Source organism: Melanotaenia boesemani, chromosome 15 (genome assembly GCF_017639745.1).
Source record: "Melanotaenia boesemani isolate fMelBoe1 chromosome 15, fMelBoe1.pri, whole genome shotgun sequence".
Classification (NCBI taxonomy): Eukaryota; Metazoa; Chordata; class Actinopteri; order Atheriniformes; family Melanotaeniidae; genus Melanotaenia; species Melanotaenia boesemani.
Genome location: NC_055696.1, coordinates 12,851,558 through 12,876,972, shown reverse-complemented (window position 1 = coordinate 12,876,972; position 25,415 = coordinate 12,851,558). Strand labels below are relative to the sequence as shown.

The 25,415-nt window shown below is 37.2% G+C and overlaps 1 protein-coding gene across 4 annotated transcripts in view; it reads right to left on the bottom strand.

The window, feature by feature from the left end:
* LOC121654473 (replication protein A 70 kDa DNA-binding subunit-like) overlaps positions 1-25,074 on the bottom strand; it is a 52,297-nt gene extending 27,223 nt beyond the window's left edge. Inside the window, exons 1-14 of one of the 4 annotated variants that reach the window (XM_042008635.1) lie at positions 24,968-25,074; positions 24,488-24,535; positions 23,949-24,027; positions 23,621-23,729; positions 20,573-20,664; positions 20,387-20,485; positions 14,899-14,974; positions 14,710-14,838; positions 12,885-12,987; positions 12,712-12,780; positions 9,044-9,236; positions 5,243-5,379; positions 4,527-4,675; positions 2,376-2,505 (exon numbers count right to left, since the gene is read on the bottom strand). In XM_042008635.1, the coding sequence (XP_041864569.1) occupies positions 2,376-2,505; positions 4,527-4,675; positions 5,243-5,379; positions 9,044-9,236; positions 12,712-12,780; positions 12,885-12,987; positions 14,710-14,838; positions 14,899-14,974; positions 20,387-20,485; positions 20,573-20,664; positions 23,621-23,729; positions 23,949-24,027; positions 24,488-24,535; positions 24,968-25,051 (1,497 nt within the window). In that variant the 5' untranslated portion in view covers positions 25,052-25,074. Of the gene's footprint in view, positions 1-2,375; positions 2,506-4,526; positions 4,676-5,242; positions 5,380-9,043; positions 9,237-12,711; positions 12,781-12,884; positions 12,988-14,709; positions 14,975-20,386; positions 20,486-20,572; positions 20,665-23,620; positions 23,730-23,948; positions 24,028-24,487; positions 24,536-24,967 lie in introns of all 4 variants that reach the window. The other 3 variants (XM_042008636.1, XM_042008633.1, XM_042008634.1) reach the window with 3 other exon arrangements.
* Between the last annotated feature and the right edge of the window lie 341 nt (positions 25,075-25,415).

Below are 25,415 nucleotides of genomic sequence, written 5' to 3'. Positions count from 1 at the left end.
TATGTGTGCACACTTACCTAAAGATTCACACACACATACACACAGAATTCTGAAAACAGTTTTCATTCTTATCACACCAAATCCCTGTCACCTTCTGGCACCTAAACGCAATTAAAATTTGTGTGTGGAAGGGCAACCAAGTGAAAATCCACTTCACATAATTGACGTGGCTGCACATGCCAACTTTAATGCTTGTCCCAAAACCACAACACACACAAACACACAGATACACATACAGAGTTAGCCGCACAAAACGATGGGGACCGAATGCTGAATTAGATTCCTCCAAACTAAGCTATAAAGATTTGGGTATCATTACTCTGAGATGCAGCCTCAAAGTACATGATAGACAACCTTCTCTTTCCATTCAATTATAAAAACAGTTGGGGGTAAATGAAGCAGAGAGAGAGAGAAAGAAGAAGAAGAAAAGAAAAGACAAGTATTTTTCCCCATCCCTCAATATAGGTTTGTAATTCACATGAACTTTAAGTAGCATCTGGTTTTTGTAGTCAAGTATAATTCTCCCACATTGCTCATCCAAGCTGATTTCCTTCTGGTAATGTTATGCCCTATAGGCTTTCTCCACCACATAATTAGAAAATTTTCATTAGAAACGTCATTGATCGTGAAGCTATCCGCGAGCTGCTTCCAATTAAATGTAAAGAATGAAGAAGAGACAAACCAAATTACTTAGATGGGAAATTATAAGGAGTGGCACATACTACTTACATGCACTCTACTTCTGGTTGAAAGTGTGATAATTCTGTGCAACAACACTTCCTAAAATGGCAGTTTAAGTCTTCTTGCACGCTTCGCCATTAGCAGCCCAACAGCACAGCCAATGCAGGAGTATCATCATTCCTCTCCCACAGATGAAGTGAGAGGCATTACAAGCTGCAGTTTTGAGCTGCTCTTTACACTGAATGGAAGACTGACTGTGGATTTGTGTTTGTCTAACGGCTTAAGATCAAATGAGACGCAGCAGCAGGCAGATTTAAAAACCACTGCATGTTTGTTTATAGAGAACATTGACAGTTTTCTCACCGGTTTTTTCACCATAAAGCCTTCAGCAACAAACACATTATTGCTCTGTAATTTGTGGCTGAATAAAATCAAAAATATCAAACCAAAAATAAAAAAACATAATTCAAGAGAATAAATGGCATTTCTGAATGCTAATTTCATCTGAAGCAAATTCTAAACAGATTTTTGAGGTTTTGGAGTTGATAATCCTTTATGCAAAGGTAAATAAGCTAAATTCGACAATGCTGTTAGACTGCTAAAGCACAAGAAAAAAACATAAGAGCATGTAAGGTAAAGAGATCAACTAAATACGAATTATGCTCTTGATGTCAAAGTTCATCAAAATGATGGATTTGCAAACTCTGGTGCATTACAATAAAGCTTTAGCTCCTTGATTCTATGGAAATGTTTTTGGTACTTGCCATACCACACTGAAATGATTTTATATCATTAAACTCTGATTTGTGAAAGCTATGATGTTATTAGATAATCTGTGCAGAGCTTCCATTTCTCTTCAAACGGCAGCCAACTGCCTGGGCAAGAGAGACTCTGAGTCATATCAACGTGCTTCCAGCAAAGGTTTTAATATAGAAACGGATCAGAAAAAACTGCGACAAGCCTCATGGTTTAATTTCCATCTGTCCTACACTAGATCCCTCACTAAATAAATGACCATTTAAGTCATAGGCAATAAAATGCTAATAAAGTAGTTTTTACTTTTTAAAAGTATTTTAAACAAATAAAACATCTGGTTGTGATTCACACAGTGTTTCCCACATTTTGTTCTTTATTAGACATTACACTGAATTAAATGCCTAAAGTGATGTGCAGCCAAACCATGTACAACATACATAAGTAAGGAGATAAAGTAAAGACAAAGGGAGGACGGGGGGGGGGGGTAATCTTCTTGTTCCCTTTTTAGCCGTTTATGTTTCTGTAGTTTCATCAAACATATTCTTTCAAATTAAGAGAGACACTTTTCTTCCTCATTTGAATGCCAGTGCAGATGCAATAAGCATCTTTTATTACAGTTCAAAAAGTTGTTTTGATTTTTTTATTTCCTGGAAAAGTATTAAAAATTATAAAGTCCAATTAAACAATTTTCTGGATTCTTAATGTCTGTCCCTCATGACCATAAATACAAACAAAAACATAAGCATATTTGTAAATGGTAGGTGGGAGCTGCACATCCCGCTGTACCTGACCAATCACGGCAGACCAGGAATTTTCTGGAACCTCCCAAGCTTCTGTTTTCCAAAAAACATGCAAATATGCAGAAGCAAATGGCACTCGGCATACTTTATAGCTAGTCAACTCTATCCCTGATATACTATAATGTGTGTGGACATCACCTTCTCTCCATGGCCCATGTTTTCATCCTTTATGTCGCTCAGTGTTTTCCAGTTCATCTTTGATCCACTGCTGGTTGACCTGGTCTCTGTCAGTGACTGACTGTCAACAGCATGACCTTCTTTGTCATACCTATAGTGGAGGACATGATGATACACAACATGGACAGTTAAATGTGTAAGCAAACAGACTCATAAAGCAAAACAAACACATGTACAAGTGAAAGGTTATAAATTATTTACAGTTCAACAAGGAGGATTTGTTGAGTGTGCAAGGGAAAACAAGTAATGGCCTCTGGGTATCGAGGTGATTAGACTTCATGTGGTGCAACATAAACACTGGTCATCTGTGAAAGTCCAATGTGTAACAGAAAGCCAGACAAGGTGTATGTGTTTAAATGTATGTTGCATAGACTTGTTTTTCTTGCGAGGGAAATACTGCAGTGAATTAATTACTGCACTGTCTCAATTATTTTCTATAGAACCCATCTCAACCATGACTGAAAACTCCCTTATTCCCCTAACTGATTTGCAGCCATCAGATCCATTATTTTAAAACATATCTGATCTGACACCAATGTACATAAAATGCATTCCTAGATCAATCGGCTTTTTATATTTACATACATTAAAGCTCCTCCGTAGAAAACCTGTCCATCTCCCTTTTCTTCTATAGACTCCTATTCATTTAATCTACCTTTTTAATATTCTCTCTAAAATCTTAATGCTTCAGTGCGATTTCTACTCTGTATTCTAGCTGAGCAATCTAATCAAAGCATCTTCCAGATTCATCAGTTTCTTTCATTTATGCAAACAACGTCTTGTCCAAACAACCTCACATAGCACCACATCACCACAGGAACTCAAATCAAACGGGTATTCTTTGTCTTTTCAAAGCACACCAGTAAATGTTGAAAAGAAGTGCTAACATTTGATCTGCTCCTTGAGTAACTTCACGTTGTACACAAGAAAGAGAACCAAATGGGGGGGAGTCATGGACTAAAGAATAAAGAACAGAGGAGGAGATGAAAGGAAACAGGCTGCTGTTTCCATTTCTTTTTTTAAACTTATTTAGCCCTTTGAATATCAGGATGAGATGATGTATTGAATCAAAATTAAGAGCTAAAACCAAGCTGGAACAATAGAGACTGACCTCGTTCTTTATAGCAGAACACATCCGCTAAAGTGACCAAAGCACCGTTTGTGAGGCAATAAGCAAAATTAATAAACAAGACATAAGTGGCTGAAAGCATAAATCCAACATTCCCCAGTGACCAACAAATGCACTTTTTTATATACTGTATTGACAGTTTGAAACAGAGTGCTGGTTGATGGAGTTTTCTGCCTGGGAAATGCTTTCAAGTTAAACACATGGACAATCATTTACATTCAGCATTGTTATGCACAAACACACAGAGATAAATACATTTAAACTGCAGCAGAGGCCTTAATGAATGAATGACTCATAATATCAAATCCCACCACAGGACACGTTAATCCAGTCTGATGCGGTTTAACATGTTTTTAAACACATACAGCAGGGGTGTCCAACTCTGGTCCTCTAGGGCCACAATCAATGTTTCCCTGCTCCAACACAAATGACTTAAATTAATAAGTCATTGTGCAGACCTTCATAGGCTGTTGGATCCATTTAATTTGAAACAAGTGTGTTGGATCAGGGAAACATTAAAAACCTGCAGGACTGCAGCACTTGAGGACTGACTTTGGACACTCCTGACAGGCACTAACAGCTCAGAGCTGCAATCCAGAAATAAAATGACGTGTTCTGTTTTTCCCTCCATCTGACCCAGTATAGAATCCTGCTGAGATTCAGGTAGCACATACCACCAGTTTCCTGACATGACAGGGCGTTCCACTAGGTTTGCAGATTAGTGTGTGCATGCATATGTGAGAAAGCTCTATGTTTAGCATTTATATATTATTTCATATGGACAGTACAGCAGCAACAATCTGGTAGCATGAGGAACTGTTGGTCTGTTTTCACATACCATGTCTTGTGCTGAGTCTGTGAGGAACTGTCAGCAAAAGAGCAATTTGTGGATAGTTCAGATTGTGATTATTTGTGTGTGTGTGTGTGTGTGCGTGTGTGTGTGCGTGATTGTTGGTATATAGCTGTCCATCACAGTGACTCACCAAGCCCTCAGTCTGAAGGCCTCTGGTATGTCTGGGTTGACCATGATTGTTGAACTGAACAAAGCAGAGAGAGATCTGCCTCCAAAATCAGACAAGCGAGCTCCTTTGATAGCAACAACTGGCTGCCCAGAACCATCAAACTTCTCAGCCTGAAGAAAGAACAAGAAATCAAAGATGGTAATTTTGGAGAGAGGATATGAGACAGCTGCAGAGCAGTTGTAGTATTGTCTCTGACATTTCCAGTCTGTGTCTGTAGCTTGGAGACATCAGAAAGTAATATGTTCAATAGTTTGCTTTCATAATTAGACAACCTACAAATTAATTTGAAAGTCATTTTCAGGCTGTTGCAAAGAGGAAGGATTAGCTCTTGCAGATCAAATGAGCTTACAGAAGAATAGTGCCGTTTCATGCCCATTCGAGAGTTATTTAGCTTCCTGTCTCAAATCAGAGTCTCTGGTCCAAGGCAGTACCGAAGGTCATGGTAGTAATTTAAACAATCCAAATTTTACAGCCTAGAAAACCAAATCAAAGTATTCTGTATGCATAGGCACCCAGAGAGACACTATCATGAATGCATACACACACACACACGCATGAATACCGCACATAAAAAAATACTGGATTAATTACACCTCACTCATCGTGTTCCTGTGTTAAACCACAAATACACCCCTGGATACAGACAGTGAGTCAGAGAGTGAGATTAGAGTTCTTACCTCCTCTCCCCACAGCGTGATTGTCACCTCTTTGCCAGTTGTGTCTATTAGGTTGAGGGCTCTCTTGGAGACTTCTCTGCTGCTCTTTGTGGTGATACGCGATACATCCTCTGCACTCTTGCACACTCCAATCACATCTACAGAGAAAATCATTACAGATCTCCTTCTGTAGATAATGATAACAAATACGTCTACAATATGGCACACGAAAAAAGACACCACTGGTAATTTTCTAACAGTGAAACTGTAAATATGCATTGATGCTTATATTTTACATAATGTGAAGTTTTATTACATCATAAGGAGTAAAGATAAAACACAGATGAAAACTGATATAATCACGAAACAGCAGGATGACAGAAATATCACAACAGGCTGACTAACTCCCAGGCCTTTATTCCAAACCACAACAAACACACTCATATCTCATTCATGCCTCCTGTTATGTTCAAGGCCGTAATACTTCTTTCTGGATTACTTTACTGTTGAGCTGCCACCGCAGAGCTCTTAAGATGGAGCGTTGTCTCTTTAATGCAAATTAAAAACTACATCAATAAAAGCAAAATTATTTCACAATGAGCTTAACATGCAACAAATAGGAATGTCAGAAGGTTACTGAAAATAAAGAATTAAAATACAGAATGAAGTGCATTAATGTTTTTGTTGTGCTTTTGTTCCCAAATAAAATAGAGTTAGAACTATTTTTAATTAACTGGAAACAAGAGAAAAGCAGCCACATACACAGAGCTGTATCAGAAACCCTGTGGAGTTTACTTTGATAAAGAATCAATTACATTTGCTATTAGTTCTTATGACCTAACAGGTGTATTGGTTTTATTACTCATGAAAAAATTCCAAAGCTGTTTTGTCAAAATATTTAGATTAATATAAACAAAGCTATTTTCTCTTTCTTCCACATTTTATTTTCCCACTGCTAAAGCCTGCTGGACGTGTGCCATTTTATAATCATGTAATTGCGGTGCAAGTCAGGTGTATGGATTTTTATTTTGTCTCTTTTTGTGGATGTGCAAGATAAAAATGAAAAAGAAGGGAAAAAAGCATCTTGGCAGAATTGTTTATCAGCCTATTTAAAGGCTCTACACGTTTATGTTGGTTAATTTTCTGTCAGTGGTATCATGGTGTCTGGACTAGTCTCCAAGCATAAAATACAATGAGTGGACAGAATCATTAAAATGACTTTGCAAATCAGTCACTTTCCCAACTTAATTCTCCTGTTAACCTTTTTCTAAACTCTCCCATCCATCCCTCGTCCCTCCTCTGCTCTTTGTCAATGCTCTCTCAGCCCTTCATAATTCCATTATGATTGAAATGATGTCATTCACCTATGAACTCCATTATCACCACAGGAACAGGTTGACAGTTCTCATTACCATGTTATAATCCCTTATTTAACAAAGAAGTAGAGTATGGGGGAGTGGGGATAGAGAAAGTTAAAGATAACACACATGACATGTACCACTGTCCCTCTGCGACCAACACAAACAAATTCTTCCAGCTACGCTGCTCAGTGTATCTCTGAGCTGTACAGTATGCTGTACAGCTCTGCTGGCCCACATTGCTAGTAATTAGCATTAGTAATCATTAGCATTAGTAATCATGCTAATTACTGCTCAGAATATAAACCTACATGCAAACATCACAAGTCAGAGTCATAAGATTGTGTGAAAAGATGGATATATTTTCCACTTTCAAAAAGAAAGTGAGTGTTAAAAGTGCCTTAAATCTGCAATTTTCTAATGGCCAGAAGGAGGCGACTCCTGTAGATGCAAAAATGATTCGCAGAAAATTTTGTTACAACACTGTGAATCACCAATTATAGACATGTATAGCTGCCATCCCAGGAAAAGAAAAACAGACCTTCTTATGCTACAATGTGAAAAGTGTAATTGTCTAATCATATATTTTTCTTGTTAAAATGTTATATTTTAGTATCTTCTTCTTGTCGTAGACCAATATGCAATTAATTACTTGATTACAACATACATCCCCATCACATTATATAAAATAAGCTTTGTTTTACAATTTGATTTCTGTCTTGTCCTTGTGTAATAATGTGGTGTTCAAACATAAAACATTTCATGTCATAATTTAGTATGTTTTCTTGTTGGAAAGTGAAACATAACACATAGCGAAAACATCTTTGAATGAGGAAACTGTGTGGAAAGCAGATCAGAGAAAGGGTTAAGGACTTATTTAAGATCAATGTTAAGTTTGGGTTGAGACATGAAGAGATTCTGCATTTATTTAGCACCATGCTGGTTATATTCTGTAGGTATGTGGGAAAATAATCTAAACCAATTCTAAGATGTAATGTGTACTTCTCACCCTCTTTTTTTTACAGACCAAGAATAATTTTAAACAAAGAAAGTAAAAGTCTGAACACAAAGCTGAGTCACTAATTTCAATCCAGTTCTTCTTGTGAACCATCCCAATGTACCCATCATGGTGATAAACCCTCCCTGTCACACGCAGAGGGCAGCCACCATGGCTAACCTTTATAAAAATAGTGGAATGAGCATTACTCTCTTTATCTCTCTTCTTTACAGTTTGCTGGAATTAACCTTGATTCTGACCCTCTCATAATGTATTTTTGTAAGTTCCTTGTAAGGTCCTTAACTGACTGAAAAGTGCTAGTAGATTTTTTTCTTTGTAACTCTGTACTCACAGCTTTTAATCACCTGTGTTTGATTCAAGGGATGAGTATCAACACTGATTTATTAAACCCATTTAATTCTAATAAAAATAAAACAAATAAATAAATAAAAAACAACTACATCCCCAATTTATTTCAGTGCCTATTCAGTTAGACATATTTCAATTACATGAAATAGAATAACCATAATAGAGTGTTAATATAAATGAGTAAAGTCTTTTTCCTGCTAATACCTCTTCAGCTCAGCTTGACTCTTATAATTTTAATTTTTTAGTTGCATTTGATTACCACCTCAATGTATGCAACACAAATATAACAACAATGGAGGACCTGAAGCAATAGTATACCTGCTGCTTAGTCTACTGCTGTTCACTCAACATACCCAGGAATTAAATATTTTTAATTCCTGGAAAAACAGCCCCTGGGCCTTTACGTTTTTGGGAGCTGTTGGTCAGAATGCAGCTAAAGAGGGGTCTTGCAAAAGCTGACGTATATCTTAAAAGACACATAGGAGTAATTTAAGAAAGAAAAGGACACTGGATAGAAAGAAACATTATCTTACAACATATTTTGAGACAGCTGTACAAAGCAGTTTCCTGACAGCACTTGGACAGGCCGGTGTTAACATCTTTTCTTCCTTTCAATGGACTCGTGCATCACTTGCTGCCTGCTGCTGGTATTTGCCTCTGACTTTCAGTGACTCACACTTCAATCAGTTAACACTTTTTGTCAGTGGCTGATCACAAAGTTTGGAGAAGTGAGTCATGTAATTATCAGAACACTCACTGCAGATAGCTGATCATCTGACACATTTCAGCCTGGACGAACAGATTATTAATGCCTCTTTGTGTTCACTGCAAAACTGAACTTGTCTGATATGATTCTCATTGTTGGGAGTGACACAAAAATGCAAGCAGCCAGCTCACCAGCTTCAGTGTTTTCCCAGTTATCCCTGGCAGTGACACTCTACTTGCTCACTCACAGTTAAGCTCTTTTGTCTTGTGTAAAACACATACAGTACCAGTCAAAGGTTTGGACCCACTTTTCCATTAAATCCAGTATGAAAGTGTTTCCAAACTTCTCACTGGTAGCATATATTAACTTTAACTGATAAACCCATCTCTTACCGATGATGGCATCTTTGTCCCAGTTTTCCAGCTCTCCGATGGGCACGAAGTCACAATGCACAGTGGGGATGCCCTGGCAGTCATCACATGGCACAATAGATGAATGAGCGTTGAGGGTCATCTCGTAGTCATTCTTCAGCGTGGTGTACTGTTTGTTCGCCACCTTCAATGTCGCCTTTGAAATGTAGTACACCTAGAGAGCAAACATGTGATCGAAGTGTACAGGCATGATCAAATTAGACCCAATGAAAAAAGTAATTTAGTGTTAATATGAAACATCTTTAACAGGTTAAGTTGGTGATCATTTTATTGATCCTGCAAAGGAAATTTTCATTACAAACAGCTTCTATTGAGCCAAAATGTCTAATAAGAATGGAAAAACCTTAAGGTCCAGGTAAGACATGGTGTCCTATCAGCCCCATCACTTTTCTAATTCACCAGAAAATAAGCAGCATTTGAGAGCGAGTCTGCTTAACACCATAATTTAAACTCAATCTACAAGGCACACTTCTACATTTACTCTCCCAGGGCTCCAATATCCACCCTCTCTCTGTGCCTCTGGCTTTTTCTCTCTGAATCTTTCCTGTCTTTCCTTCCTTCCTGTCCTCCTTCCTCCCTTTCTGATTTATCACACAGAGACAGAAACTTTTGCAAGAGGTAGTGTGGCTGCACAGAGCCAGCCATGCCATCCCACTGTTGTGTCAATACTCAGATCACGAAGGGAAGACAGATTAATTTCTTTATTTACCTTTGGAGGTGAAAGGGTACAAATTGGTTCTGGGTCTGTGTTTGATTTCACTGCAAACGGCTGAAGCCTCAGCTAGTCTGACTATCACAATGATGTAATTGAGTTTTTAAGTAGTTGTTAAATATTACAGGCTAGATTAAGTTGTGCATGAGCTTTAACAAATCTTCTACCCATCTGTAATAATAAACATGCAAACACCGTTATGGGTGTTAAGACAAAGCATCGCTCATTTTAACACACTGACTAAGAGCTTCTTCTAAAAAGTAGTTTGTGATTTTATTACTTTTCAGCTGATGTCATATGTTGCTTACTCTAGTCTTCTATGATCATATATCTACATGTCACAAAGGATTTCTCACTTTAATCCCTTTTCTCTAAAAGTTGCAGCATGTAAGAATTAAAATAATCGATTGACAGAAAAGTAATATATTATCACTGAGATATGATCAGTAAAAATCACAGTTATGTGTAGTATTACATGGAAATAAAATTTGTTATTAACTTAAAACAAGGAATCCCAGGAATTTCCCCGTCTCCCTCTTAATGTGGCATGCTACAACAGTAGCCCAGAAGGGACATAACAAATTCAGGTTCTAGATCAGGCCTTTTATACTTTTATGGCCACTTAAGTAGTTTGTACATGCTCTGTAGTGAAGATTGAAGCAGGGGGTATTCAGACTGTTGTAGTCTACATAGCTGTTATTCCCACTGTTGTTACAACGAGGATTCTCTGGTCATTCAACAGAGTTTTAAAGTTGCTGTCTGGTATAAGCTAAACTCAGTTGAAACTGAGATGGTACTAAATCAGTACCAGTTAAAGGCTCTTGTACAGATGCCTTTAAAGGCAGAATTTACTCTTTGTCCTTGTGTGAACTTATAAAAAAAATCATAAGCATTTGTGAATGCTCATTATTTCCATGTTATTTTTGCAAGAATTTTACAGTGTATATCTTTATTCATGGCAACATATTCATGTATATATATATACCTATTATTAACCTGGCAAGCATTGCATTTCTTACTAAAGGTCAATAAAAGCAGATATTTGATGACACAAGGTCATGAACTAAGGACTAATAGATGATCCTCAGATGATGACAAATACTGCTGCCAAATTTCTTAAAGGAGCTAGTGCTTTGGTATGAAAAAGAATTTACCGGTCATTGTAATTTTTTCCCTTTGAACTTTACAGGAAGGGATGACATGAAGTACAACAAAAATGTAGTTATGGACATATTTGTAACAAAGTTACCATTAGCTTCATATATTTAAAGATATTTTTATGCCCTGCAGATCTATCACTATACAGGCTACTTTACATCTTTTAAACTTTAAAGATGTACTAAGGGGCTGGGGTGTCTGTCTAGTTAGATAATATGAGGCACTAATCAGTATTTTATAGCAGAATTATGTCAGCAACCAGTTCAGGCAGGAGTACAAACACAGAAGCAAAGCAATTAACTGGTGTGAGCAGGGTCGGCAAAAAATTACCTTTAGTATCATGAAAAAAATAATTGCCATGGGCTGAATGTTTTTATGCATTAGCTTGGATCCATTCTAAAAATCGAAGCAGCTCCAGACCAGCGCCTACTGTATGTTTTAAAGGATAACATTATGTCTTTTGTAAAGGTAGCTTAGAGAGCTAAATACAGCATACAACAAAAGGTGAAGATTGTTGCAGCGCTCTCTGCCTCTCTGTTCAACATTTGCACAAAGAAGGGCAGGGTGGTCCCACAACGGCCATATTGCCAAATATGAACTACTTAAAAATTTTACTACACTGTTACTGTCGATGGTTTTAATTATCTTTATGATATAAGTGGTCAGTTTTATTGTATTAAAAATACAGGCCTCCCTATAGAAATACCATTCAAATCTTCTGCTTTTGTCTTGGTACCTCATACATCATATTCAGTCATCCTCTGCATGGAGGATACTGGAACTGCACAAATTTATGAGAAAGATTCTGCTAACATTGTTCTTTGGGGAACATTTTGCAAGATCATTCATTTTCAATTTTATCCTTTTTATAAAATTTATAGGATATCACAGCAATAAATAATGTTTTCTGCACTGAACTTGTCCTTTTGGGTCTACATTAACAATAAATATGCCACAAACATAAAAATAAATCCTCCTGTCAACATTTAAACTAACATAAAAGGGTCTTTTTGACCCTGTTCACAACAGTACATTGCTAAGCATCTAAATGCATACTCCTGTCTCCATTTTGTGCCCGCATTGTGCTCACTGCAATTTACTGTAAGTAATACACAGACTACAGATGGATACTGCAATCAACCCCACTTCAAAGAATTCAAACTAACTCTTTGAGCCCTGTCGCCTGAAATGCAAGAAAGGGAACTCTGTATATGCATCCTTTATTATAAACAGACTGGCAGCTATTTCTGCCACAATAGTGATAACAAGACACTTTGAAAACAGCAAAATATCATTAAAATGTCACACTAAAAGTTTTCTTTGACTAAAGTTAGCAATGTATTCCCAGCCTTATATCTTCTCAAATACTAATGTCACAAACATATTCCTCATACATCATAAAAATTGCTCAATAATTGCCTGTCATTTTATTTTCTAATACTTGCATTTAGCTAAATTATTGGCTAGAAATCCTGCAGGCATGAAATGATTTTGCAAAATTGCTTGAAAAGGCACCATCTGACCAATACATTTGAGGAGCTATGTGCATACAAGATGCAAACTCAAGCTTATTTTGGAAGTAGTTCGAAGTAATGACCTTGTTTTTAGACAGGTTTGCTAAATAAATGGTGATAACCTTGTTTTCTGCACTGCATCCTGGCCAATCCTCAACACATTTATAACTTCATTTTTGTCAAAGATTTCCAAGAGGCACTTATCTCTGAATATGGATGGTTTTGGATTAGTGATATCAGCTCACCTTGCCTTGCTCCACTAGAGAGAAAAACTTGTCCACTTCGTTGTTGAAGGCAGTAATCTTGATTTCACCCTGTTGACCAGTACATTTCATGAATAAAGCCAAAAAAAAAAGACATTCAAGTGTGACATACAGTATGATGAGATGTAACAGACAAATATGACGCCTCTACTCACACTCTCATCCACTATCTCAAAGGAGAAGAGCTTTCCCTCTCCTCTAGAGTTACTCCAGTTACGGACATTGGATTTGTTGGTGACTCTGGCTCTGATAGTCCATCTGGGTATAAACAATACAGACACATTTGTAATGGTAAATGAGCGCTGTAAACAAAAGATGTTAATAACAAATATGGCACAAGTGAATTTGTAAGAAAAACATCCCAAAACTGAATTATTAATATGATGATATGGATATATGATGTTGTTGTGTTTTTATTTATTTCAATAGAGTGTGTGAATGAAGACAGGACATTTAACTCCGAACATAAACCAAGTTAAAAATGTTAATGGAAACTTTTCTAAGACTGAGTTAAAAATAGCTCCAGGTGTCACAATTCAAAAGCCAACACAAACAGACACAAAGCTTTTTTTTATATAATGAGCATGCCAACTCAACTCACATCAGCAACCACTGTGAAAAAACTGCAGAAAAGAACAATTCCCAAAGAAAAGCTGGATAACTTTTTCACTTTTTTTTTTGTCTTTTTGTAAAGTTTCATAAAAGAAAAAAAAAAAGAACCCAACCCATCTTTCTCTTCAAAGCAAGAACTAGGTGTTGTACATCTCCCAACTCCTGGTTGCATTAAAATATGCTTCTTGTTCTGTTTTTAACAACAGCCAGCCAAGCTTGGCTCTTCAGGCAGCAGTGAGCTTTATTACTGAAATGATAATTGTGCAACTGAGGATGCTCATACAATAACTTTGCTCGCAATTAAATCTCCCATCATGCGAGCAGCTGCTGGCCCTGATTGATCCCCATTTCCTGCTGAGTATGGATAAGACTACTGCTACTCCAAGGTTTATGGTAGTCAAAAGCCAATTACAGTGTGCTCAATGATGTTATTTTACACAAGCAGAACTGGATGGGAAAGCCATGCGAAGTGCCATGCGATGCATCCCTATATGACACTGTGTTACTTACTGAGGAACAAATTCAGAGCTGCACTTCTCTATTCACCTAAACTTTCATAGAAAAACCACAGCTGCTGAAGTCATCTGTTTTACTCACTGTGGGAACTCCATAACTTCAAAGTTGGAACAGTCATCAGTTTATTACAACACCTAGAGGCACAGTTATCTTTACAGCTTCTGATTTCAAACACAGCTACGTTATCAGAGACCAAACAAGACGAGTTGACAGTGTACATTTACTCTAATCTAGACAGTTAGTACAACTGATGTTTGGTGCTGTTGTTTTATTTATTTATTCATTTATTTTATTATTATTATAATCAAATAAGAAACATGAGGGGGGGGGGGGGGGGGGCAGTAAAAATGTACCCTGGAGGAGAAACTGTAAGAAGGATGGAAGTGTGGGGGGGGACAAGGTTGGCCAAATCCCCACCGGGCCAAATAACAGAATCAAAACCTCAGCAGCAGACCATAAAGACCCAGCAGTACCTGCCTTAAAAGTGTCCATTTCTGAAGCAAGATCGGTCATTTCATTTCCATGCAAATGGGCTGACTTACATGCACACACATTCGTTCAGAAAAGCACTTACTCATGCACACATTTTCAAACATGCCCCAAAGTGCTATCCAGAGATGGCAGCAAAAATGAACTAGAGTCACAACATCAGAGAAAATAGTTTAGCTGATGACTGAGCAGGAGAGGGGGGAAAAAATCTGAAAGTGAAATGATCAAGGTATACACAGTTTGTTAAGAAAATAAATAATAAATGAAAATCAGGTTCAATCATGTATAACTATCCTTAACAGAATTTGAATGGCAGATAGAATAAAACTGAGAAAACAGGGACAGAGTGACCCATACACTTACTTGCTCTGGTAGGGGTTAAGAGAAGCAATAGGAATCACTTTTGCTGAAGAAACTAGAGAACTGCCGGCAGCCTTCATAGGCGAAGCCTTCATGGGCGAAGCCTTCATGGGCGATGTCTTCATGGGCGATGTCTTCATGGGCGAAGCCTTCATGGGCGATGTCTTCATGGGCGATGTCTTCATGGGCGATGTCTTCATGGGCGATGTCTTCATCAGTGCTGTTGCAGTTAAATTTCTTCCAGCTCCTCGAGAGGCAGAAAAGGCTGCTGGGACCCAAAAAACAGTAACCAAGTATTCTAACAAAAGACATGATACTTCAGTGGTGCTAAAGAAAAGAAAATGTAATAAGTCGTTGACAGATATTGCCACCATTCTGGAGACTGATAATTAAAAAGCAAAGCTGCATAAAATGCCATCAATATCCTGGTTTAAACTATTTAAATATGACTGTTTGCTGGTTTAATTAGTTTTAATTCACTGTTGATTGATTGTGTTTGAGTTTGAGATAGTCATGTAACATTATCTTATGCTCTGAGAAATTGTGATGGACACTACGGGCCACAGAATTCCTCTTTGCTTTAAAGTCTGCATCAATTATGTGTATTTTATTTAAAAAAAAAAGAAAAAAAAAAAGCATATTTTATTCCCCAGTGACTGCATAAAAACTGCACGTTATAAGACACATCACTCCAAATATGTGAGTGATGGGGCCCGTACCTCCTCTTTATTAAGTATTACAACCTTATGCAGCCTGATAAAATATTCATATCAAAAATATCAGTGGTTGTACGACTGACTGATCATGTGAGCTGCTGCCAAAATGATAAAATGCCTGAGAAAGTTAAAATCTCTCCATAGAGTGACTCAGTCCTCTGCTAACATCAGTTTGGGCCAATTAATACAACTCTTTTCCTCTCTGGGCATGACAGCTCATTAATTATTAATCTCATAATTTCTGTGCCTTTCAGTCACAGGAGTGAATAATTGTAGGCAGTATAAGAATCAGACATTAACAACACTAGTCTTAGTTACATTTGTGTGATTTTTATATTACTGTCAAGTCAAGCAGAAATAGTGAGTGAAGGTGAGAAACTGAAAACTTGTACAATATGTAGTAACATAAACCAATCTGTTATCCTAATGTAATATTGTTCAGCTGAGTGATTCAACATGCCATCCTTGCTGAAAACCAAAAAAAGAATCTTTAAATTCCTTTCTTGAGTAGTCAAGTATAATCAAATTAAATGATCTTACACAAACAAATTAGAATAACTATTATTAAGGATAACTTTTCTTTGTTTCTAAAACAACTTGTTTTGTTTTGTTTTTCTCTTCGTATGCAAATGAAATACAATAAGACAGTTTGGTCCAGCCCACAGACTCGTATGGTGTAATCTCACCTCCCACAACAAAGCAGCATTAGCCCCTTTGGGATGATTCAGGAAAAACACTTAGTTGTTGTCAACATACTTTTTGTGCAATGCCATGTTTTGGCATAAATGATCTGCTATTATTCAGCAACAGCTTTTTGGGGGATGAACTGCTGTCAGGAATGAAATTATTCAACTCCACACAGACCCCACCCCTGATTTAAGCTCCTGTTCTCGAGCACAGCAAACACTCAACGTTATGGCGCCCTTTTTTGTGGATGTGTGCATCTGAGTGTGTGTCTAATGAGTAAATTGCTTGGGGAAAATCACAGATTGAGGAGCTATTTTCAGGTGAGAAGTAATTAGCATTAATATTCATACACACGCTATCAGGACGGAGTGGTAGAAAGACGGAGCTGGTAGCGAAAGAGGAGAAGGTGAGTTGACAGGTGCTGGCATGGAGGGGGGAGGAGGTCTTTATCAAGAATCCTCTTTATTATGATTAAGATCAGTGCAGGCATCTGATATGTATGCAAATAACGTATCTAACAGCTTGCGCTGGATATGATATGAGTCCATGGTGAGAACAATGTAGAAAGAAGACAGAAAAAAGCAATAAAGAAGTTCATACAAGTGCATTTGTAAAAGAAAGCAAGTGTGAGAAAAAAGAAGCCTGCATAGAATAGGTGGTGATGAATAATGAATTTTTTTACCTATACCTCAGCAAGTGCAGATCTCTTTTTAGAATTTAAATACCATCTGCTTAACGGTTTGAAGGGGATCCATTGAAAGTGATAGCTGCTGATGAATATTTACATGGAAATGTAGAAGTGTGCTTTTCATGACCTCTGACTTTACACCTACTGCAGGGAGACTTCTTAAAAACATTTCCGAATATTAATATTGTAGCTTATGAATTGACGGAATATGGAGTCACTTGCAAACGACTGAGCTTAAACAACATTTAATGAGCAGAACTTTAGAAATTATTTCTTGAAAAGAAAGGACGTCAGAGAGAGATACAGTAGCAAAAGCAAGGGACTGCAGGTATTTCCTGTTTGTGCATGTTGACTAAAAAAATATCCGAAACAATATAAGATTAACTAAATTGTACAGATAGGCTTTACCAGCAAAGATCTATTTTCTACATCACAACCAAATGTGTAAAATTACAAGTCTTTTTCATGTCTACTGTTTTTCAGTGATAAACATTTATTCACTGGTGTTAGTAAATAGCAGCCGGTAAAGTAAACTGTGATATTTCACTTTCACATAAAATGATGAATTTGAAAAACATACATCAGGATGAAATTTACTCATAAAGCTAGCAAATGTTTTTTTTTTTTGCTTCAAGATAGAATTATTTCGCCTACAGAAAAATGTAAATGCACTGCTGCCATCAGCGTACACTAACTTCTGTCTCAGCCTTCAAATGATCTTACTGTCTCAGACAGAGTCTGTCTGTATGATCACTTATGCAGCAGTACGACACCAAACACCTCATTACAGCAACTTTGAACAGGATTTTCTGTGATTTCTTCAACTTATTCCTGCTGGGAGGAGCTAAGCAACATATAAGAGATGCAAGTGAAAGAGGCTGTAAGCCAAGTTAACCAAATGGGACTCAGTGTTTTGCTTCCAGACTGTGAAGTCTTTACAGAAGCTTGAACTCAGACCCTTGAATAAAACTGTAGTCTCTCCAGTCTTTACACTGCCCAGGGGCTATTGGAAACACTTGGGTTTGTGACATTCAGCAATCTTATCATTGACAAGTTCAACATGCAATTTCCAAAAATATTGGAAGATTAATGAAACCATTAGCTACATTCAGTAGAATAAAAACAGAACAAAAAAAGACGAGACATTTTTTTAAATAAGCAGCATATTTTCTGTATCTGGTGGGATCTCCTAGGCAACCTGGATCAAAAGGATGTAACTAAGAAAGTCTGATGAACTACTAAAGTCAAAGCTTCACTTTTGCTATGTCAAAATGGTCAACATTCACCCTCCCCCCTCCATCTGTGCAACACTAAAGGGGGAATCAGTCCTCAACACAATATTCATAAAGCCATGAACTGGAGGATCCATCAGCCCACACACGCTCCCTCAGTCACAACACGCACATATATACACACACCTACACATGCACAAACACATAATATAGCAAGCACTCATTATCCACCCACATGCATACCATCTTCAGCTGTGGAGGGCTACTGGGCATGTTTCTGCCACATAACAAAATCAATGTCAATGCTGACAGGAGCTGATGCTATAAAACAAATGAGTGAAACAAAGGCTGAGCTAATAGGACAAGATCCAACAACACAAGAGACATCAGACATGAGCCACGGCAGCAGACATGTGATAGGAAACCAGGCATTATTTGGATGTCCTGAACTGGTTGGTGGCAAAAGAGTGGACATGATGAGTGATGGTATCCTGCAGTAACCAGTAGGCAACAAAAAGTGGTTTAAATGACACGACAAAAATTACACTTGAGATGAAGAAACTGCAGACTTCCATTCATTAATTATTTCCTGTGTCTCATGATCCTGTTTCCTCTGGTCCTTCACCCACACTCTGACAACAGCCTTTGAACACTAAAGTCTTACAAGCATTAGAGGAATGAAAACCAGGATGTATTTTCTGCTCCATACTGCTGATTAAAATGTGGTCTGGTAAGAGAGGTTGGGAATAAACAACACAGTGTGTGTTACTCCTTAATCATGGCTGGAAAACGACAATATTTGCGAGAAAATCTAGTGAGAAGACTGCAAACCCTTTGACAGCTCCAAGAGTGTATGGCTCCCTCTGTTGGGAAGATTAGGGAATGTAAACTTATTACTTAGCTCAACTTGGAACAAAAGAAAAAATGTTTCAAAAAGCCGATAATTATTTAAAAATTATTCATTAACTCCATATTATTTTAAATATTACTTTCCTGGAATATTCTTTGTTTATCATTATGATTAGCTCCTTTTTATGTACTCCAGTTCACAAGTTCTTTCTGTATGATTGCATTCACACAGCAGTGGGCCTTCTTTTAAAGGAAAAGGACATTTTGCGTGTAACAATGTGATTAATCACGATTAATTGCAACATTTCATGCAATTAATCATGATTAAAAATTTTAATCGTTGCCCAGCACTCTCGTTTTAACACCCATTAAAAACAAGCCAATTAAAGCCTTTCCCATTGCCTGTATTTGTGGGTTTATCATCAGGGTTGTGCATATGTCCGCCTCCCAGGAGACAGGCTTGTCACTACAACAACATGATTGGACGACATGTCACTGCATCACTGTGCTTTTAATAATCAACTCTCAGATAATTAGGATAGTTATTATTTTTGACTGAACTGATGACACATCTGTTTAGTTTTGTTTGATGTCTTCAAGTGTTTATTGTAACTGTACCACCTTTTAAACACAAAAATATCGGTTTGCAAAAATGACTTCTACTACTTTACTGAATGTAAGGAGCCATGACGTAGTTACCCACTTCCTAAACACACCAAGTCTTTATGAGTAAATGATCATAAAACATATTTCATATGAATGTTTTAAACCAGGGCTACTCAATTCGGTCCTACGAGGGCCACAATCCAGCAGGTTTTCCATGTATCCCTGCACCAACACACCTGAGTCAAATTAGGTGGCTCTAACAGCCAATCAGGTTCTACACAATGACTCATTAATTTGACTCAGGTGTGTTGGTGCAGGGATACATGGAAAACCTGCTGGATTGCGGCCCTCGTAGGACCGAATTGAGTAGCCCTGTTTTAAACTCTTCTTACACTAACAATCTTCTACATCAGAATCAGGTTTATTGCCAAGGAGGTTTACATACGAGGAATTTGTTTTGGTGTCCACAAGAATTTTTTTTTAATATTAATAAAAATTAAATAAGCCACTAAATAGGAAAATTACAATAATAATAAAAAATGAGCTGTGCAAATAAATGCAATATAAATATAGGTACATTCTGAACTGAAGATGTGCGACGCTCAGCTTGTAGCAGCATTAAAGTAACGTTAATATAACATGTACTGTGTCAGAGTCACAGGGGGGTCCCGGGCCATGTTGATGAGGCCGGTTGCAGAGGGGAAGAAACTGTTTTTATGGTGTGAGATTTTGGTCCTGATGGACATGTTAAACATTTTAATTAAACAATATTTTTAAAAAGTTGATAAATCAAGCACTGTATCAGAGACACTGTGGGCTTTGTTCTGGTAAATAAAAACAGGTAAAAGACACAAGTCATTACAGAAACATGAAATTATACAAAGTCTTTAATGGACACTCACAGGTGTTGTTCCTATGAGAGGGTCCAGGTAGTGCAGCAGATGAAGAGGATGTTTGTTCAGAGGTGGAAGATGATACCTTCTGTGGAGATGACAGCTTTCCTGCAAGTGACCACGTATCATAAGAAACCGACAGAAGCTCATTCTACTGTTTCACTGTCTATCCATGAACATTTTAAAAGTTAATACCGTCTGAATTATATGGAATTGGATTTCCAATCTTCCCTCCAGTTTGTTCTGCAGATTGTAATATCTCCATGTCCACCACGACCACCACTTGCCTGGAACAAAAAATAAACAGGATAAAGAGTGAAAGAGGACGATTTTAATTTATTTTGTCCTGATTAAGACAAACGGCAGCTCAATCATCTAAGTGTGTGACTTCAGAAGACATCATATACACACAATAATGTGCAACCCCAACTCTGAAATATCTTGGACACTGTGTGAAAAGTAAATGAAAAACAGAATGCAATGATTTTCAAAAAAAATGCAAAACTATTTTATTTCAACAAACAATAAACAAAAAATATGTAAATTGTTGAAAGTTAGACATTTTACTATTTTATGAAAAATATCAGCTCATCTTGAATTTGATAGCAGCACAAAAAGTTGAGACAAGGGCAACAAAAGGTCAAAAGAAGAAAGTGGTATTAAAATGAAACAGCTGGAAAAACATGTTGGATCTAATGTGCTTAAAAGGCAGCAGTAAACATGACTGGGAATAAAAGGAGAGACTTACAGAGGCAAAGATGGGCAGAAGTTCATAAATCTGAACCAAAAAAGAAAACTACTGCTACAAACTGCTGAGGAATTACAGAATACTGTCATTAAATTCAAAATGAGTTTTTACAAAAAAGTTAAATTACTTGCTTTGAACATGTGATGTTTTCTAATGCTATTATTAATTAAATATTGGTTTATAAGATTGTCACGTCATTGCAGTCTATTTGTATTTACATGTTTTGTCATTAAGGTTGTACACAAATTAACTAACTACACATGTGTAATGTGAAAAGCATGTCAGGAAAGATGCAAAACACCAAAACCAAAAGACATAAAACATCAAAATAATGGAAGACCGTAATAAATGTTGGTCAAAACTGAAGTAAATAGTCACACAAAACACAATTATAACAATAACAATTAGATATGCTTGACTGCTTCTCTGCTAAATGATTGTCCAAAAGGTGCAAAAAATAGAAATGAAATAGAACAAGGGTTTTAAATGCCTGAACTAAGTCAATAGTTGAGGTGATTTGGTGATTTTAATGTTGATAACTGAGTGACAGACATGTTAGGCTTGTAAGCTGCTGAAAACACATTTTTACAAAACACTTATTTGAATCTAATATCTGAAAAAAAAAAACAAAAAAAACAATCAACTACCCAATAAACCAACACCCCAATACTATAATACTTCTCCACAGCCCTAAAAATCTTAGGTTTAACGGTTTACTTTTCTTTTGAAAGTATATTCTAATGTGTACAAGTCAGCAACGGAGCAAGAGCGTGGCGAATGGGTAGGCCTGGAAAAATCAGGATGGGCCTGATTATTTTTAAAGCTGACATGTGTGTGATAAAGGTTTATGATATAATCTGTCAGGCCACTCTAAATTAGCCTATGATACGGACATACCAAGGACATAAAGTAGAGACCGATACTCCACAATGGGACCTCTGCTAAAATTCCCAGTCAAGACCCGAAGGGGAAAAAGAGGGAAAGAACGAGAGAACTGGCGTTTATGTAGGCTATTTGATGATGCTTTACTGTTTAGCTTCTATTCAACAAGAGACATGTTTTCTCTCTTTACTTAGCTAATAACAGAAAAATTCACACTTCTGTACATGGGAGACAGAGCTGCTCCGCTCCAGTTAAGCACCTTGGACAGTTCAATGCGCACAAACCTCCTGATACAGCACAGCTATAGACATTAAATGTCAGGCAAATTGAATAAGTTTAAAGTTTGTAACTTCCTTACACAACCACAACATGTCACAACTGGCCAGAATACATCAAATAAAACCACTGTTTAACTGGCAGTTTTCACAGTAGACGGGAGTCCTCTGGGCTTTGAGTAAAACGCATTTAATATGGTATCACAATCCAAACTGTCAATCATTTCTTTTTCAAATGACAAAGGTGTCAAGTTTTTGATGCGTCCAGTCAGTATGGATGATCTCAGGCACGTCTGCATCCTGTTTTTTGCAAAGTCTCTCGACTCTGCAGGAGGTTAAAGGGAGTGTTATGATGGCCCTCAGCAGACTGTTCATATTGGGGAAAATGTTCAGAAGGGCAGCTGTCCGTATTTTCCATCAGTGTTGGAAAGTTGTCCAGATCCGTTTCCCTTTCAATGTGCTTATTGAACACAGTATGTTTGGCATATGCTATTTCAATCCCATACAAGTTACATGGAACCTTTGTCTTTGTAGCCAAAAGCGGCAGATCCAGGTACAAAAGAGGACGATGCGCTCATGGCTTCATATGAGTCCTCTTTAAATCGAGGGTGTAACTCTGATATCTGCCTGTTCAGAACACAGTTCCACAGAGATTTTAAATTATTGTTACTTTTGATGGTCAATGTTTTCCCCAATGTTGCTGTGAGGTTTGCCCTCTTTCCCTGAGCCAATAAACACCTCGTGATGACCAATCTCTTTGAGTACAGTCTGATCTGAATTTTCTTCAGGCTGTAGACGTGATGTTTTTGGAAAGTGGCTTTAAGACAACTGTTTAGCCATTGTTCAACAGCTGTATCCACCTGCTCCAGCACCATAATAACCCACTTTCTGATCACCGTTGAACTTAAGTGTTGCGAGACAGTGAATCATGTGTAAGGTGAAGTTTGTTTTTATTGCTTGTGTATGCTATATTAAATTCTAAATGTTCAACAAAATAAAATATACACATAAATATAAATAATAATAATAAAAAAAAAAACATGAATCTCAGTCTGTCAGTCTGGGTGGGCCTGAATGTGCACAGGCAGGCCCACACATAGCTCTGCCCCTGGTACAAGTATTGCAAAGAAATTGATGTGAATAACATTTCTATAATAAAGAAAAGATCTAAAAGTTGATCTAAAAGTTTTTCTCCTACAACACAAAAATGAGCCTCAGTTGTATGGAAAAAAATAATTCTACGTCAATCTTTTTAGTAGTTTCTGAATATGAAGCATGAATGGAAGTGAGACTTACAGAGAGAAAACAAACATGAAAAAGGAAAGAGGAAACACATACCTGCCATCTGACAATGTATTAGTGGTGGTCTTCTTTAACATACACACACAGTGTTGTACCAGAAGGTTTTCTTCTGGTAGATTATTTAACTGGGTGGCCAGAAGGAAGGCTGCACGCACAAACAAAGGCACACACAATTATTCACATAACTCTCCTGACTTGCACTTTCATATGCTGGACTGCCTTTACACGTTAATGATATATTACAAGGATTTAAGACATCACATTTTGGATTTAACACAAGAACAGCAATCTGAACATCATCACTACTTTCACAAACTACATTGAACAACTGGTAGTTTCTTTGCCAAGAAAAAAAAATACTTACATGACAGAGAGTGTCGACCATCACTCATCATAAGCCGGAACCTGGATGGACCCGAGGCACTACTGATCTGACGGATGTTCTGATAAACACGAGGGGGGAAGGGTTGAAATGCAAAACATCAAAATGTTTAAAATTCCAAGATGTTCATGCTTGATACTGCACAAAATGCCAGTTCCCAAAATTAATTAAATAATTCATTATGCCACTTTGTGCAACAGGGCAGAAAACAAATGTATTTAAGCTTAAAATCCTTAGGCCTGTATTGTTTTAGCCTTAATTATTTTGAATGGGTTGATATCAAAGCTTGATTTGGAATAACGCAGTGTGCATCAATAATAGCAATAATAATAATAATAATAAGAAGAATAAGAATAATAATAATTTCATAAATAACAAATGTATCAGTAATGTAAATTGCTGGAGTTCCCAAAACTACAAATTTCCATCTGTTTTTCCGTTAGAATTAGCCATCTTATTAAAAGGCAATATTACATTCTGTAGTCTTAATTGGTGGGATGGGCTCTCTCCGATTCACTTACCAACAGTTGTAAGACGGGGTTGTTCACTTCTGAGCCTTTCAAAAGGGCCTGCACGACAACAAACATGACCTTAAGTATCTACTGAGTGTACCTCATCCATTTCAGGGGTGGATAAACAACGCTCGACTGAATCATGCTGCAACTGTTACTGGGGTTATGTCAAATGCAAAGCGACTAAATGCTAAGATTTTTTTGTTGACAGTTATGTGAAGTTGTGCGACTGTAATGAACTAAATCTACATTGACTCTATATTCACATATATTTAATGTCAAACATTTTCTTTCGAAGTTTGGTGTGAAAACTTTAAATAACTCGATTTTACAGATTGTAGTGTTGTGCAGCTGCGTTTGTGTCAAGTCTCATTAGCTCCCACTGCTAGCTATTTCCAAAAGAAAGCTCTTCGTTGCTAAATATCTTTCTAAAGAGTTTCAGTCTTTCGGAGAAAACAGAGGGTTGGTCATATTAACATCCACGCTTACTTCAACTGCTCCCTGCGTCAAAGTAACACCCATGCCTGCCTCGCAAAGTTGCTCTTTAAGGTTGTGGACTTTAGCCTTTCTCATGCAATCAGGACTAAAAATGGAATTTCTCGCGAGAAAAAGCGAAACGAGATTTACCGGATACGGTAAATAGCTGCTTTCAAAACAAAGGAAATTTTGGGTAATGCTGCTGAATGAAAAGAGATACAGGTATTAAGCACTTAAATCCAATGCAGTTATTTGACAAATTCCGTAACCACTGATATACACATACACCTTGTGATAAAACATAGGTCACTGTGTCTGGTAAATATAATATATAATGAAAATTAAATACATAAATTGTCTGATATGATGTTTGATAGGATGTGGGATCACCTAAGACGAGAGCAGAGTGTGTACTTTATTTTTGAATTATTACCGGAAGCAGTATTTTGATTTCCGGATA